The sequence below is a fragment of the Phymastichus coffea genome, unplaced genomic scaffold (assembly GCF_024137745.1).
Source record: "Phymastichus coffea isolate CEN01 unplaced genomic scaffold, Cenicafe_Pcof_1.1 PCOF00035, whole genome shotgun sequence".
Classification (NCBI taxonomy): Eukaryota; Metazoa; Arthropoda; class Insecta; order Hymenoptera; family Eulophidae; genus Phymastichus; species Phymastichus coffea.
The window spans coordinates 2119901-2135334 of record NW_026706846.1 but is presented as its reverse complement, the minus strand read 5'-3'; the positions used below and the strand labels follow the sequence as shown (position 1 = coordinate 2135334).

Here is a 15434-nt window from a genome sequence, read left to right as displayed (position 1 = left end):
TTCGAGGTTCGCGAACTAATTGCCCGTACGTGTCCCAAAGTTCATCAAATAGTTGTCACCGAGCTATACGTGGTGCAGACCTGAGCCAGCTGAAGCAGCGTCGTTCCCTGCGGAATTCAGAGTGTGTGTGTGTGTGAGGTTTCGCCATCGAGGGCGAAACCACGTGCTCGCGAATTCGCGGTCCGCGACATAAAACAGACAGACTTTCCCGCAGTGAGAGTGCGAATCGTTCCCTTCGTCTTCGTACGTCTGCAAAATAAAGGTAAGCTGGCCAGCTTAATCTCGCGACCGCGATTGCATGCCGAATAATCTATTTTCCATACTCGAAGCGAAGCGTGCATGTAGTAACTCTGCTAACAAAGAGCGGCGAGCGATCCGACACTGTATGTTGCCGTCGTGCGAGCGCCACAGTAAACATAAACACGTGGGGCCAATTCTAGTGTAACATTCAGAGAGGACAATAAAGAGTTTTCGTTCGTGATATTAACCAGTACTTTCGACGTGTCTATTCCGTATTGTTTCCACTCCTGTAGATTAGTTGGTTGACTGACACCTGTTCCCTCTTGCTCTCCGACTTCCGTATTGAACATAGGTAATTACGTGCGCTTTTCAATACGATTACGCGGATAAAAATATAATTAAACGGTACCCACCCCGTTACAAAATTTTTATATTTATAATAGTTGTAATAAAATTAATTGAAGCTATAATAAATGAAATAAGAGCAATATATAAAGAAAAAATTGACAAATCAACTGATGTTTCTCTACGAGGGTTGCTACTTATATTTTGAGCCTTGGCAATACTAAGTGTTTAGAGGCGCCACCTCACGTTTCAAGTGGAAAGTTTGACATTTTTAACCATAACCTTCTTCAGAACATTTTTTCATTTGAGTGCAATTTGTGTTCACAGTAACTTGAAAAATTCATCTCGGGCAAAAAATGGAATTAACTCGTGAGCATTTTCGTGCGATGATTTTCTACGACTTTCGACGTGGGCTATCAAGACAGGAGTGCATCGATCAACTTACTTCGACTTTTGGCGATGAAGCCCCATCTCTTGCCACTGTGAAACGCTGGTATAATGAATTTAATCGTGGCCGCAGTTCGCTCGGGGATGAAAGTCGTGAAGGTCGTCCAAAATCAGTTGTTGTGCCAGAAAACACTGATGCTGTGCACGAACTAATAAAGCAAGATCGGCATGTAACATATCGTGAGATTGAGGCATCCTTGGGCATTAGTATGACGAGCATCAATAAGATATTGTATGAACATTTAGCTGTAAAAAAGATTTGTTCGCGTTGGATCCCCCATAATTTAACAAAAGCTCAAAAAGATGCTCGTATCAATTGGTGCAAAGAAATGCTCAAAAAATACAATCGCGGTGCATCAAACGCTGTATATAACATCTACACAGGTGACGAATCTTGGATTTATGCATATGAGCCCGAAACAAAACAGCAATCCACTGTATGGGTCTTCCAAGACGAGCCGAACCCAACAAAAGTGATTCGTGCGCGAAGCACTTCGCAGCAGATGATCGCCTGTTTCTTTGGAATAACTGGACATGTGGCAACTGTACCGTTAGAGCATCGTAGAACAGTGAATTCTGAATGATACATAACCATTTGTTTGCCAGAAGTGCTTGGTGAAATACGAAAAAAGAAGCGACAACGAAGGATCATTCTTCATCATGACAATGCAAGCTCTCACACATCAGCTAAAACAACCTCCTATTTAACTGGCCAAAACGTTGAATTGATAGGTCATCCTCCATACAGCCCTGATTTAGCACCAAATGATTTCTTTTTATTCCCGCATATCAAGAATAAATTGCGTGGACAACGTTTTTCGGCGCCTGAAGAAGCCGTTGATGCATTCAAAAACCATGTTTTGGAGGTACCTCAATCAGAGTGGAAAAAGTGTTACGAAAATTGGTTCGAGCGCATGCAAAAGTGCATTTATCATCTTCGGAAAACAATAAAGCCATTTTATATAATAAATTACTGTCTTTTCATTATTAGGCTCAAAATATAAGTAGCAACCCTTGTATGAGATAAATTTCTTGATAAAGGAGGATAAACAGTTCATCCTGTTCCTGTTCCTGTACTAATAAATATTCTTCATAATAATAATATTAATATAGGAGGTAATAGTCAAATAATTATATTATTTATTCGTAGAAAAGCTATATCTGAAACACCTATTATTATAGGAATTAAATAATTACCGAATCCTCCTATTACTATGAAGTTTCGTTCGATGTCGGAAAACCACAGTTGTTTGATCAAGACTCTCTAGATGATTTCATTCGTGACTTGAATCTTCCCAAGGATGCTGCAGAGTTATGTGTTTCAAGACTTAAAGAAAGAAATCTTTTAGCACCTGGTACAAAAATTACTGTCTATAGACAAAGAGATGAAGAATTCTGGAAATATTTTTCGAATGCAGATGATCTTGTTTACTGTAATAATGTGAAGAATATAGTTGGATTATATCGAACTCTGGAAGATTACTCCACAGATCACTAGCAGCTTTTTATTGATTTTTCAGTGTGCAGCTTCAAAGCTGTACTCCTACATAATCAAATTAAATATGCTCCTCTCCCTATTGGTCATTCTACTATCAGAAGCAAAGATCAATGAAGGTATATTTGTAGGTCCGGATATTCGAACACTGATAAAAGATGAACAATTCGTAACAACATTGACAAATCCTGAAAAATCCGCTTGGACAAGTTTTGTAAGCGTTATTAAAAATTTTTTAGGAAATCATAGAGATCCAGATTATAAGAATATGGTAGCAACAATGCTGAAGAATTTCAAAGATTTAAAATGTCTTATAAGCTTAAAATTATATTTTCTATTTTCGCACTTTGACTATTTCCCTGAGAATGTTGGAGACAAAGAAAAAGAAGCCATCAAAGAAAAAGAACGAAATTATCGAGGCCGATGGGACGAAACAGTAATGTCGGATCACTGTTGGTCTTTGCAAAGACATAGCTTTTCCAGGAATCATGTTCGACAATCTCGTAAAAGATCATTCGCAGAGAAACGGAATCGTTCTTATAAAAAAAATAAGGGATTTAGGTTCTTGAGAATTTTTTAGATATAACATATTGGGATGTGGTGGTTCAGGTTATATATATATAGATGAAGTGGACTAAACTTCAGTCTTCTAGCCAACGAAAAAAAAATTTTTTTTAAATTGAAAGAAGGGTTTTGAAGAATTAGAGTTCTTCTTTGAGATGCCATCGGCTGTTTAAAAAAAAACTTTTAGTAGAGATCTAACATAACATCAAAGTTAGCCAAAAACAATGATTTTTGCACTTTTAGGTTAGGATATCTCAGGAACCTCACGTGATGGACAAAATCTGCTACCGGATTTGGATTCAGCGACTCCAAAACCTTCGGTAGTACCTAGTCATGATTCTACGTCTTTTTGGCTGTAGCCCTGTGTTATACAAGTTACAAATTTATGAAAACACTGATCTAACTTATGCTGGCTCCAGCTTTTGTTCTTTGTTAGTTTTTTTATCGGTTATGATTTACACAGTTTGTTTTTTCAAACAATGTTTACATACTTGGGTACTTTATACTACGATAACTCCAATGTGAAAATGGGTTTATTTGCATGTACATGTATCAACTTTAGATTTTGCTGTCGGTGCAAATAAAATTTTCTCAAAATAACACAACCAGAATATTATTCGTATGTTCTTTCAATGCAGAATATGCTTTTTGCGATGTTAAATTTATTGCTGAAGCTTTGTTACAACTAAAACAAATGAAAGAAATGTTACATCAATGTGACTACCGGATGCGTATGCGACAATTACGAAAGAAGATTAAGACGAACGTATTAATAATATTATAAGCGGTTGGAATTATTAGAGCTAGTTTTATTAATTTTTTTCTGTGAGCTTTACAATTTATTATCAATATTGAATGGATAATCAATATTCTGATGAATACAAATAATGCAGCCGGAATCCGTCAACGATTAAAGCTTGTTTAATTATTTTTGTTCTGTAAGCTTTGTAATCCTGAGTAATGGTTTAACGTATTTACGATAATCACGTTTTTTTCTTTTTCGATATGTAGTTATTTAGTTATTAAAAGATAAAAATTTTCTGACAGAAAATGTAATATAAAAATATCTCTGTACTATTGAAAAAGATAGCCTTGGTTTACTGAAAATAAATATATAAATTTGCTGCATAGGTAATAGTAATTTTTCAATAAAATTTTAGATTCGTTCGTAATTGAATACATAATTGAAGAATTTACGTGTTTGCGATTCTTTTTTATTTTATGTGCAAAGAATTCGTTCCTAGATAATTTTCTTTGAAATGGAAGAGCCTTTTATGTATAGTGATATATCAGAATGCAGAAAACAACTTGTGACAGGTAGCATTCAAGCCTATGTAGCATTTTTAAAACCTTGCAATTATCTAAATAACAACCCTAGCGACACTCGACTATCTACACAAACACTTGGCACAGAAATTGCTCGCCAAATTATTGATACTGTACAAACAATGACCTTCGAGAAAAAAGAGATTTTATTGCTAGAAAATGAAAATACCTCAGGAACCTTTCTTGAGCCAATACATATTCCTGACAATTAACCTGATTCAGAAACACAATCTGGTAAGAAATTTTCACTTGATTGTTTGAACGGATAACATTTCCATCGTGCACTACACAAGTTTTACATACATACTACTGAGATATTTTTCAAATACTTTAATTAAATTACAAAGTTTTTTGAGAGTAACACCCAAAACTCCAACCAAATAATTATACACAATTAATTATGACAACGTTTCGCTGGTCTGCGTTTCAGCCTCATCAGGTCTTTTATTAAATTTTCAACAACGCAACATGTTGAAATTCAAAATTTATATTATCCATTGCTAATAGTCCAAACTTTTACGGCAATTACTGTCATTAAATTTAAAATTATAGTCATGTCATACACTATGATTTTTGACATTACTATAATTTTAAATTTAAAAAGGGGATCGGCAGGCTGACCAGCCACCGATTGACCTTCGGGCTCGCATTTGTTATTTTGCCGCTCGTAGTATATCGACGTGACATCGCCGTCTTGTAATCGATTGTTGACAATTAAAGGATTAGTGTGTTAATCCGGCGTTGTGTTTATTCGCCGGTGTATCGCTCGTCATTCCGACTTCGAATCCGTACGTTTAACGTGGTTTTGCTTAATGCGTTATTCCGTCGTGGGATGGTCTTTCGTTTCCCGAATCCCCAAATAAATAATTTGTGCGGACGGCCGCGAGCTTCCCAGACGGGAACGGCTTCTAATTTCCGTTACATAATTACTTACTAAACTCTGGTATATTCAAAAAATTTATTTTTCTAAATTTTGGTACGACAACGTCAGCACTTTAGTGGGGTACAAAAAGCTAAAATGGTTAACAACATAAGTAATAACAACAATAACATGGAACCTAGAAAAGTATGGATAACTAAAGCAATACTAATATCATGTAAAACTAAAGAAAAACTTTATAACATCTGTAAAACTGACGAAATTAATACAATAAAAAAAAATTTTTTTAATTATGTCAAAAACTTAACATCGTTATTAACAAAGAAAAAGAAACTTTTGATAAAAATCTTATCCAAACCACAGCTCACAATCCTAGAAGCCTATGGCTAATAATTAATAATAAATTTTTAAAAAATACAAAGAAAAATAATTACAATGACTACATCATTGATAATAACGGCAAAATTACTGAACCAACAACAATAACAGACAAAATAAATTAATTTTTTGCAATATTGGAATAGAACTTAGTAGTAAAATAAACGCACCACTAAACCATAACATAAAAATTATAGAAAGAAACTCAATAAGAGTATTTTTGAAACCTATATACACACATGAAATAAAGGAGATCATTGCCAAAATGAAAAATACAAACAGTGGAGTCGATGTCATTAATACGAAAGTAATAAAAACATTAACTGAATTTATAATATCTCCCATAATAAACTTATGCATTGAAAAAAAAAACATTTGGCCAAATGGACTAAAAGAAGCAAAAATAATACCTGTACACAAAACCAAAGAAAAATCTTCCTTATAACTATAGGCCAATATCGCTAATCTCTAATAGTAGCAAAAATTTTCGAAAAAATTATCCACAAAATATTTTTAAGCTATATTGAAGATTTCATCTTAATATCAAGTAAACATTTTGGCTTCCAAAAGAACAAAAGCACTAAAGATGCATTAAATTATGTAACAACTATTATATATCCACAACTCGATCAAAGTGATCCGATTGCTATAACTTTTCTCGATCTTGCCAAAGCTTTTCACACGGTTGATCATACAATTTTAATTGATAAATTATTTAATTATGGTATTAGAGGCAAAGCTTATAATCTTATAAAAAATTATTTAACAGACAGAAAACAAAGAGTTAAAACAAACAACACACAGAGTCAAATAAAAACAGTAAGAATGGGAGTACCACAAGGCACTATCCTTGGACCACTGCTTTTACTGCTTTTTATATTATATATAAATGATATTTTGCTAACAATGTCAGAAAACACAATTGTCTCTTTTGCAGATTACACAGCTATAATAACTATTGGTAAAACTTGTCAAGAAGTAAAAATAAATATGAATAAACAGTTGAAAGTAATCGGTGATTGGCTTGTAATAAACATATTATCACTGAATATAGACAAAACACCGAACATTAAAATTCGGCAATAACTGTAGTAGCACTCTTAAAAACCTGAAAATATCAATTCATAGTAAGACAATAAACAGAGTAGATAGCACAAAGTAACTTGGAGTAGATTTCGATAGTAATATGAAATAGGACATTCATTTGCAAAATTCATACAATAAAATCAAAAACATCACTTTTATATTTTACAATTTATCAAGAATAATGACAACAGATATCTTAAGGATGCTCTATTTTGCACTATTCCATATTTTAATTACCTATGGAATACATAATTGCGTAGGGCAGAACATATTCTGGTAGAATAAAAGGACTTCGAAACCTCCAGACTAGACTAATAAAAATAATCAATAAAATTCATTTTATATTTGACAAAATCCCTTTAAATATTGCTCAAACCTTTTCCTTGGAATCTCTAGTACATTATTATGAAAACCTATTACAAATATACAAAAACAAAAGCAAGAAAACCAGGTATAACTGCTTAAACCTACCAAAAAGATCTAAACAAATAAGTATCAAAATTAGTTATATAAGGGCCATAAAACTGTTTAACAAATTACCTAATTAGCTTAAAACAATTAACAATACGAGTAATATAAAAAGTAAACTAATAAAATGGATAAAAAAAATCTATAACAATGTTAAACGCAAATAATATGGAGAAGATTGAAGATATACTAAATTGTAATCAATTGAAACATCTACTACTTAAATGGTACAAAGGAATAATGTATCTGGCATCGGAAATCCATGAGAATACAAATTTCCAATCCAAGACACTACTAGATGTTAGGATCTATATATGTTTACAAGGCAACTGTAACTTATAATGGGGAATTAGCCTGGTTCACCCCGTTGATATAAGAGATGTAAGTATTTATATCTCACGCACGCTAGGTGCGCCGTCAGGAATGCGTCTGCGTCGTTTGTTGTGCGGCTCAGACGGCGTGGATACGTCGCATTAGCTGAAAAGGCGCGAAATACGACGTAGCGCGAGTAGAATGGACTCAGAGGAACGAGGTAAAAGGGTAGAGAGTCAACTCACAGATGCACGATAAACATATATTTAATGTAATTTTTTATACAGAGATAACAACGATACACGAGAGAGGGAGAGAGAGCATATATCGTGCCAAGCGAGAAAGAGATAGCTATCGAGCGGGTACTTACAAGTTTTACGTCCTCGCTAGTCACAAATATATCAGAGCGTTGGTTCCGCCGAATGCGTCCTCGCTAGTCGCAACTCTTCCTCTACGATCCGTGTACCGCACTCGCCACAGTCACTACGTACACAGGGTTCATGCACGATAAGGAGTCTTCTCCTTTCCTCTGCGATTGTTGTAGATGTGTTGTCGACGAAAACCCTGAGGTGGCGAGCCCTTTTTCTTTCTGTCTCCGTCCGTCCTCTTTCGAAGCTCTCCGCTAAGTTACTCAACTCGCGGGCCCCACTAACTCTCCACGCGCGCGTCTGTGTCAACGAATCAGCGTGCGCAGTAATAAGCTCGCGTTGCGTGCACGTGTATCTCTCTCGCAGTCTAACTCACGCGCGTTAGAACTCCGTCGCATATGTACCTCTCTCTCTCTCTTCCTACTCTCACTTACCTTGTGCTAGTATTGTGAACGATAATTAATTGATCCGCATACAACTGTAAATGTTATTCTATATTGCACAATCTCGAATGCAACATAATACGAGTAATATTAATACATAGAAAGGTAATTAACTAATAGAGAGAGAGACATAACGAGTCAACATTCTTATTCCTTATAAACTTTATGACATCGTATTCACCTCAACCTGTCAATATGCCTCTACAAAGCAACATCGGAGAATTTTCCCCAACCACAGAACAACATGTGTAATTGGACTTACTTGCCCAACAAGATTCAATCTCAGTGAAAAAATAAAACACATTATGGACCACAATGCTATAATAGGAGATTATACCACAGCTACAGCAACACTTATTAGATTCTGGTAAAGAAAATACTAAAAAAGTGCAATTATTTAATAAAAAATTTATCTAAACTACCATATTAGTTTTAATATAGTAATAAGTGCATCCAGACTAACGAACAGGAAATTTTCCTCTGCTGGATTGCAAATTTTGTAAAAAATTTTGTTATATATATACATACGATATTTCTATGTAATTATTTATATGTACTCTGGATAATAATAATAATAATAATAATAATAATAATAATAATAATAATAATAATAATAATAATAATAATAATAATAATAATAATAATAATAATAATAATAATAATAATAATAATAATAATGCCGGGCTGGTCCAGTGAGTGGTAACACCTCACTGGGCAAATGCTAGCTTCCAACGTCCACGACGTGCCCGGTGGAAACGTTGTCCGTCGCGTCAATGCTCTGAGCAGCAACGCTATAACGGATACGGCCAAGAGGAAGATATGGCTCACAAATGACGCAAAAGATAATGGTATTCTGCCGATGTGTCCAACCATTAATCACTCATACACATACACACACACACACTACGCAAACACTCACACACACACGCCTTCTGGCAAACCGGAGAAGTGAATGCTCGGTGACCCTATAAACGGGTCTTACCGAAAAGCGAATGGTCGGGGACTCCTATAAACGAAGTCGCCCGAAAGCGAGAGAAGGGGATATCTCTAAACGGACTCTCCCCGTGAATGAAGCCCGGTTTCGCCTATGGGCACTCACGTACACGCACACACCACAGGGGGGAACACTGAACACACAGGGTAAACATACAGGGGGGGGACCTCAGGGGCCGTGCGCTGTCCCAGCGCGGTTCGTGGAGTCGCGACCACGAGGGACCTTCAGCACAACGGGACAAAACCAACAATATGAATATGCACAATGAAAACATTGATGTACCTCAAGTGGTAACTCCTTCTCAGGAGGAATCCACCCCGGGTTCCGATCGGGTGAAAGCCCCGGTGGCCACGGGCAGCGGCACGGATTTTGAGGGCCGCACTTTGTGCACGGGAATGGGGGGAAAGACAGGAAAAAACGACAAGAAACTACTGAACATACCGAGACGACAGAGGACGGACAGTGGGTCAAGCGGCGGCAGCGGGGTGAGCTACGTCTCTGCCGCTGAGGGCCAAGAACCGACGACAGGACGAACACCGACAAGAACTAGTGATACACGAGACATGACGGTACCGCTGCGGCGCATACAAGTGCCACCTGCGCGGAAAAACGAGGGCTCCGAAAAGCAGACCTCCAACACTGACGCCGACATGAAAGACGTGGACAATGACAACGGACATATGACAGAAAACCTCCAGCTGTTTCGCACGCAGCTCAGGCGCATTGATGCCGCGCTCGAAAAGATGGAGGCACGGACTAAGATACAGAGAAATATTAGTACGGACATAACGACTAGTATGGCTGTAATAAAGGAGGCGGTGGAGATTGCATGGAGTGAATGCGACCGCCTAAATCCCCTCCTGGAGTCCGTAAACGACAGGAGGACAGAAAGACAGAAAAGAAAGAGGGAGGACACGGGGGCCAGCCCTGAGCAAGCCGTGGCCTATCAAAGGGTTGCGGACGAGTCAGGCTGGACCACGGTGAACTCCGCGAATAGAAAAAAGAGGAAGTCTAAACAGAAGACTAATGACCAAACGACGGAGACGACTTCCCTCAAACAGAAGACGCAACAGACTACCCCTGTGGTGGCGCTGGGCGCGCGGAGGGAGAGGCCACTAGCTTCGACATCCGCAGCGGCGACGCCTATCCACGGGAACAAACGGCCCGAGCTGGACAAGAACCGGCCCAGTGCGGGTGGTTCCCGCCGGAAGGGGGGGACCAACGTTATACTGGTACGGCCAAACGACGGACGAACGTACGCGGATACCCTGCGCAGACTAAAGACGGAGATTAATCCCGAGGGCTCTAAAGTGAATATCTCGGGATATCGGAAGACTAAGGACGGAGGACTCCTCATGCGCTTTCGCTGTAACGCAGACGCAAGACGGAAGTTCCAGGAGAAACTCCAGGTTACTCTTGGAAATGAGGGTAATGTACGAGACATGACACACGGACAGACGCTAGAGATACTAGACCTCGACTGTGTTACAGACACGAATGATGTACAGAACGCATTGAAACGAGAAACAGGACAAGATGCGGACTTTAAGATCCACATTTTCGGACCGAATAAACACGACGTTTGTATGGCAGTGTTCGAAGCAGACAGAGACACGGCCCACAAACTGCTCAAGAAGGGCAGAATTAAGATCGGCTGGGTCAACTGTCGGCTGAGAGAAAGATTGACGGTCCCGAGGTGCTACCGGTGCCTCGGATACGGACATAGACGAACGGACTGCACAGGACCTGACAGAGGACAGTGCTGTTGGAGGTGCGGGGGGACCGGCCATGTCGGGAGAGCCTGCCCCACCAAACAGCCGACGTGCTTCCTATGTTCCGAGGCGCGTGCAACGGAGAGGGCGCACGTCCCGGGAACGGGAGCGTGCGCGGCCTACCGGGCAGCGCTGGAGGAGTGCCGGAAGCAGACACGACAATGACAGGAATCTTACAAGGAAACCTGCGTAGGTGCGAGGCAGCCCAGCTGCTTATATCACAGACAGCGAAGGAACGAAACGTAGACATACTGATACTGAGCGAGCAACTGTGGGACTTACGAGAACAGGACGGCTGGTTCTCGAATACCCTCGGTACGTCGGCCATATGGGTCAAAGGCAAACCGGCTAGGAGAATACAAGCGTCTGGCAGGGGGGAAGATTACGCGTGGGTGAGGGTAGATTCCGTCACCTACGTTAGCGTATATTTGACCCCAAACTGCACGATGGCAGTGTACGAGGAAAAAGTCGGTAAGCTGGAAGACGCCCTCACAGGTCTCCCGGGTGACTTTGTCGTCGCGGGAGACATGAACGCGAGAGCGGTCGAGTGGGGTATGACAACGACGGACAAACGAGGAAGACTGCTTCTGGAAATGGCCGCAAGGCTTGATCTGGTAGTGGTCAACCAAGGGACGACAACGACCTATAGACGACCGGGCTTCGGATACTCAATACCCGATGTGACGATGACGTCAGACAGGATCTCGTCGCGGATAAGAGGATGGCGGGTGACCGAGGACTATACAGCCAGCGATCATCAGCACATCGTCTTTGAGGTGACAAATCAATCGACGAACATACGAAACGGACAAACTAGAGACAGGACTTCAACGTATTGGAACTTACGACGACAAGATAGAGAGCTGTTTGACAAACTGCTAAGGGAGGCACCGTTACCCGCCGAGTCTGTCCCGGCAGAGCTTGGTCTGCGGGAGCGTGCCGAATGGATAACGGACAAGACAACGGAACTGATAACGGAACTGTGCGACGCCACGATGACTCGACGCAAGGGCCGAACACACAAACGAGCAATGTACTGGTGGACGGACGAGATTGGCCTCCTCCGTGGAGAATGCATTGCCTGCCGCCGGAGGATGAACCGCGCACGGAAAAAGAGCAGACCAGACGCGGACGAACTATCGACAGCGTACAAGATGGCACGTAAGAGACTGACCACTAAAATAAAGGACAGTAAAAACCGATGCGCTAGACAGTTGTGTGAAGAAGTGGAGCGGGACCCCTGGGGACTTGGCTACAAGATTGTGACCAAGAAATTGGGGGCCCTTGGCCCTTCTGAACCAAAAGACAAAGACACCATGAAAGCAATAGTAGATGGACTTTTCCCAAACCAACCAGAGACGGAAGAAATGACGAACGAACAAGAGACGACAGTGCCAGAGTTTGTCGGGGCAGAGCTTATTAAGGCTGTGTCCACGATCAAGCCTGGTAAGGCACCCGGACCAGACGGTATACCGGGAGAGATCCTCCAGCAGATCGTGAGCGTACGTCCAGGACTCCTCCTGGATAAGTATAACGCGGTCTTACGTGCGGGCATCTTTCCCAGACGATGGAAGACTGCTAGACTGGTTCTCCTGCATAAAGGAAAAGGAGAGCCGAATAGTCCGTCTTCCTATAGACCCCTGAGTCTTCTAGACACAGCGGGTAAACTTTACGAAGCGTTATTGAAACCAAGACTGACGAACGCGGTAACTGCAAACGGAGGACTTGCAGGAAACCAGTACGGATTCAGACGGGGCTGCTCAACTATAGGGGCGATTCGACAAGTGACCGACGCCTTTCGGCGGACGAGGCTCGTGTGCTACGGAGCGAGGCCAATAGTACTTCTCGCGACTCTTGATGTCAGGAATGCCTTCAACTCCGCTCGGTGGGGGGATATTCTGGAGGCCCTACAAACTTTCAGGGTTCCCGAATACCTGATGCGGGTGATGAGGGAGTACCTACACGACAGATGGATTCGATACGAGACGACCGACAGAACAGTGACCAGACGAATCACAGCAGGAGTCGCCCAAGGCTCAATCCTTGGACCCGACTTCTGGAACATACTGTACGACGCACTACTAAGACTACCGATGCCACCGGGGGTGGAGCTGGTTGCCTACGCCGATGATGTGGCTGTGGTGATAATAGCCCGTACCCCGGAGCTGGCGCAAATGCTTCTGAACCGCGCGATGTTACGAATCAATAGATGGATGACTGAACGCGGACTTAGCCTTGCCCTGGCCAAGACAGAACTCATCCTTCTGACGGGAAGCAGGATTAATACCCTGATTCCCATGACAGTCGGAGAGGTATCGCTGCGGACCAGTGGGGCGGTCGAGTATCTGGGGGTGACCCTAGATACGAAGATGACCTTCTGGCCGCACATACAACAGACAGCGAGGAAGGCGGCAGAGAGGACTTCCGCTCTCAGTCGTCTTATGGCAAATACATTTGGACCGAGACAATGGAAGAGACGACTACTGATGACAACGACCCACTCGATCATGCTCTACGGGGCGGAGGTGTGGGCCGACGCGTTGGGGGTCAAGAAATACTGCAAACGACTGACAAACGTACAAAGACAGGGAGCACTGAGGATAGCCTGCGCCTACAGGACAGTCTCGGCTGAGGCTGTCCTGGTGGTGGCGGGGGTTATCCCGATAAACATGCTCGCCAGAGAGCGGAAACGCGTGTACGAACGAAACAGCGACATGACCAGAACGGAAGCTGCCCAGGACGAAAGAACTAGGACGATGACGGACTGGAACAAACAATGGAGGATGAGCACGAACGGAGCATGGACTAGACGACTCATTGACGACCTGAGACCGTGGACGGAGAGGCAATTTGGGGAAGTGAATTTTTACCTGACCCAGTTTCTTACCGGCCACGGGTATTTCAGGAAATATCTGTTTGACAGAAACAAAGTTAACAGCGCCGACTGTAAATACTGTGGATACAAATGTGATGACGCAGAGCATACATTTTTCAAATGCTCACACTGGAACGACGAAAGGCAAAGACTGGAGACGACGCTTGGAAACATCACGCCCAACAACATTGTGGCAAAGATGCTACAAGACAAAGACTACTGGACGGTAACGGCAACGTACGTTGAGACTATCCTACGAGGGAAAAAGGCGGACGGTTGCCTGGAAGTCGAGTGTTAGACGAGAAGAATGCGGGAGTAAATGGTATGAACAAATGGATGAATGTGAATAAACGGACGTAACGAAACGATACAGGACCCGTGGACAACGAGAGGACTTGACGCGGTTCTCCAGCGGGAAGTAATGCTTACGCGGTTCCCCGCTGGAGAATGGTGTAGGTGGACTTTACTACTCTTCCCCGGATGGTTTACCCTCCGGTTGAAGAGAAGCGGGATTTGGGCGGTCAGCTGGTCTTCGACGACCCGGAGGCTCCTTGCGTTCGATTGATAGATCGCTTGAAACAGCCCGGTCTGAGAGGATCAGCGAGTCACGTCACACGGCGGGTGGGAGAGTGTAGGTGGGTAGCTTCGGTGAACTGCCGTCACACTCCAACCGTTATGGTCCATGAGGATTTATCCTGTTTTTTTACCACCATAAAAAAAAAAAAAAAAAAAAAAAAAAAAAAAAAATAATAATAATAATAATAATAATAATAATAATAATAATAATACTAATAATAATAATAATAATAATATTTCTGAAGGAAATATAACAAAGATAATTGATAGATATAATAAAGTAACAGCAATTGCCTTTAATGACGATAAAATTGTCAAAATGAAAAGTACGTTAAACTTAACTTCCTCTTCTTATATAACCTTCGAGGAGTATAAGAAAGGCTTACGGGGTTTTGAAAGTGAACGCGAAACAAAGTCGGTTAGATACGCAAATCAAAATGTTATAAGTCAAAAGGAGAGATGGCATAGAACGGTAGGACATGTGGACTTTAAGTATTTAGATATGCTGTGTAAACATCAGTTGCTAACGGGTGTTCCGAACAATCTTGAAAACGAATATATGAAATGTAAAACTTGTATGGAGAATAAAATGCACAATTTACCGTTTGAGAATAAAAGAACTAGAGCGAAAAAAATACTTGAAATAGTGCATACGGATGTATGTTATGCTTCTAAAATTGCTGGTTTAAATGGAGAAATTTATTTTGTTTCATTTATTGATGATTATAGTAGAATTGCTAAAGTTTATTGCATTAAAAGTAAAAATGAAATTTTTGATTGTTTAAAAAATTTTGTAAATTAAAGTGCAAATATAACAGGGAAGAGAGTAAAATTTTTAAGATGCGATAACGGAACAGAATATTTG

At 41.0% G+C, this 15434-nt stretch overlaps 2 protein-coding genes across 4 annotated transcripts in view; both read left to right on the top strand.

The window, feature by feature from the left end:
- The window catches only part of LOC131663397 (NADH-ubiquinone oxidoreductase 75 kDa subunit, mitochondrial), a 779163-nt gene that overhangs the window by 451218 nt on the left and 312511 nt on the right, over positions 1–15434 (top strand). The window lies entirely within an intron of this gene.
- On the top strand, positions 10368–12166 carry LOC131663398 (uncharacterized). The gene is made up of 2 exons (XM_058933790.1): positions 10368–11894; positions 11978–12166. Exons 1-2 carry the CDS (start codon positions 11178–11180, stop codon positions 11987–11989), a joined length of 729 nt encoding a protein of 242 aa, XP_058789773.1. The 5' UTR covers positions 10368–11177; the 3' UTR covers positions 11990–12166.

Bases quoted from the DNA above. Each gene is read 5' to 3' on its own strand.
- LOC131663398 (XM_058933790.1), top strand. From the start codon at position 11,178: ATGTTCCGAGGCGCGTGCAACGGAGAGGGCGCACGTCCCGGGAACGGG.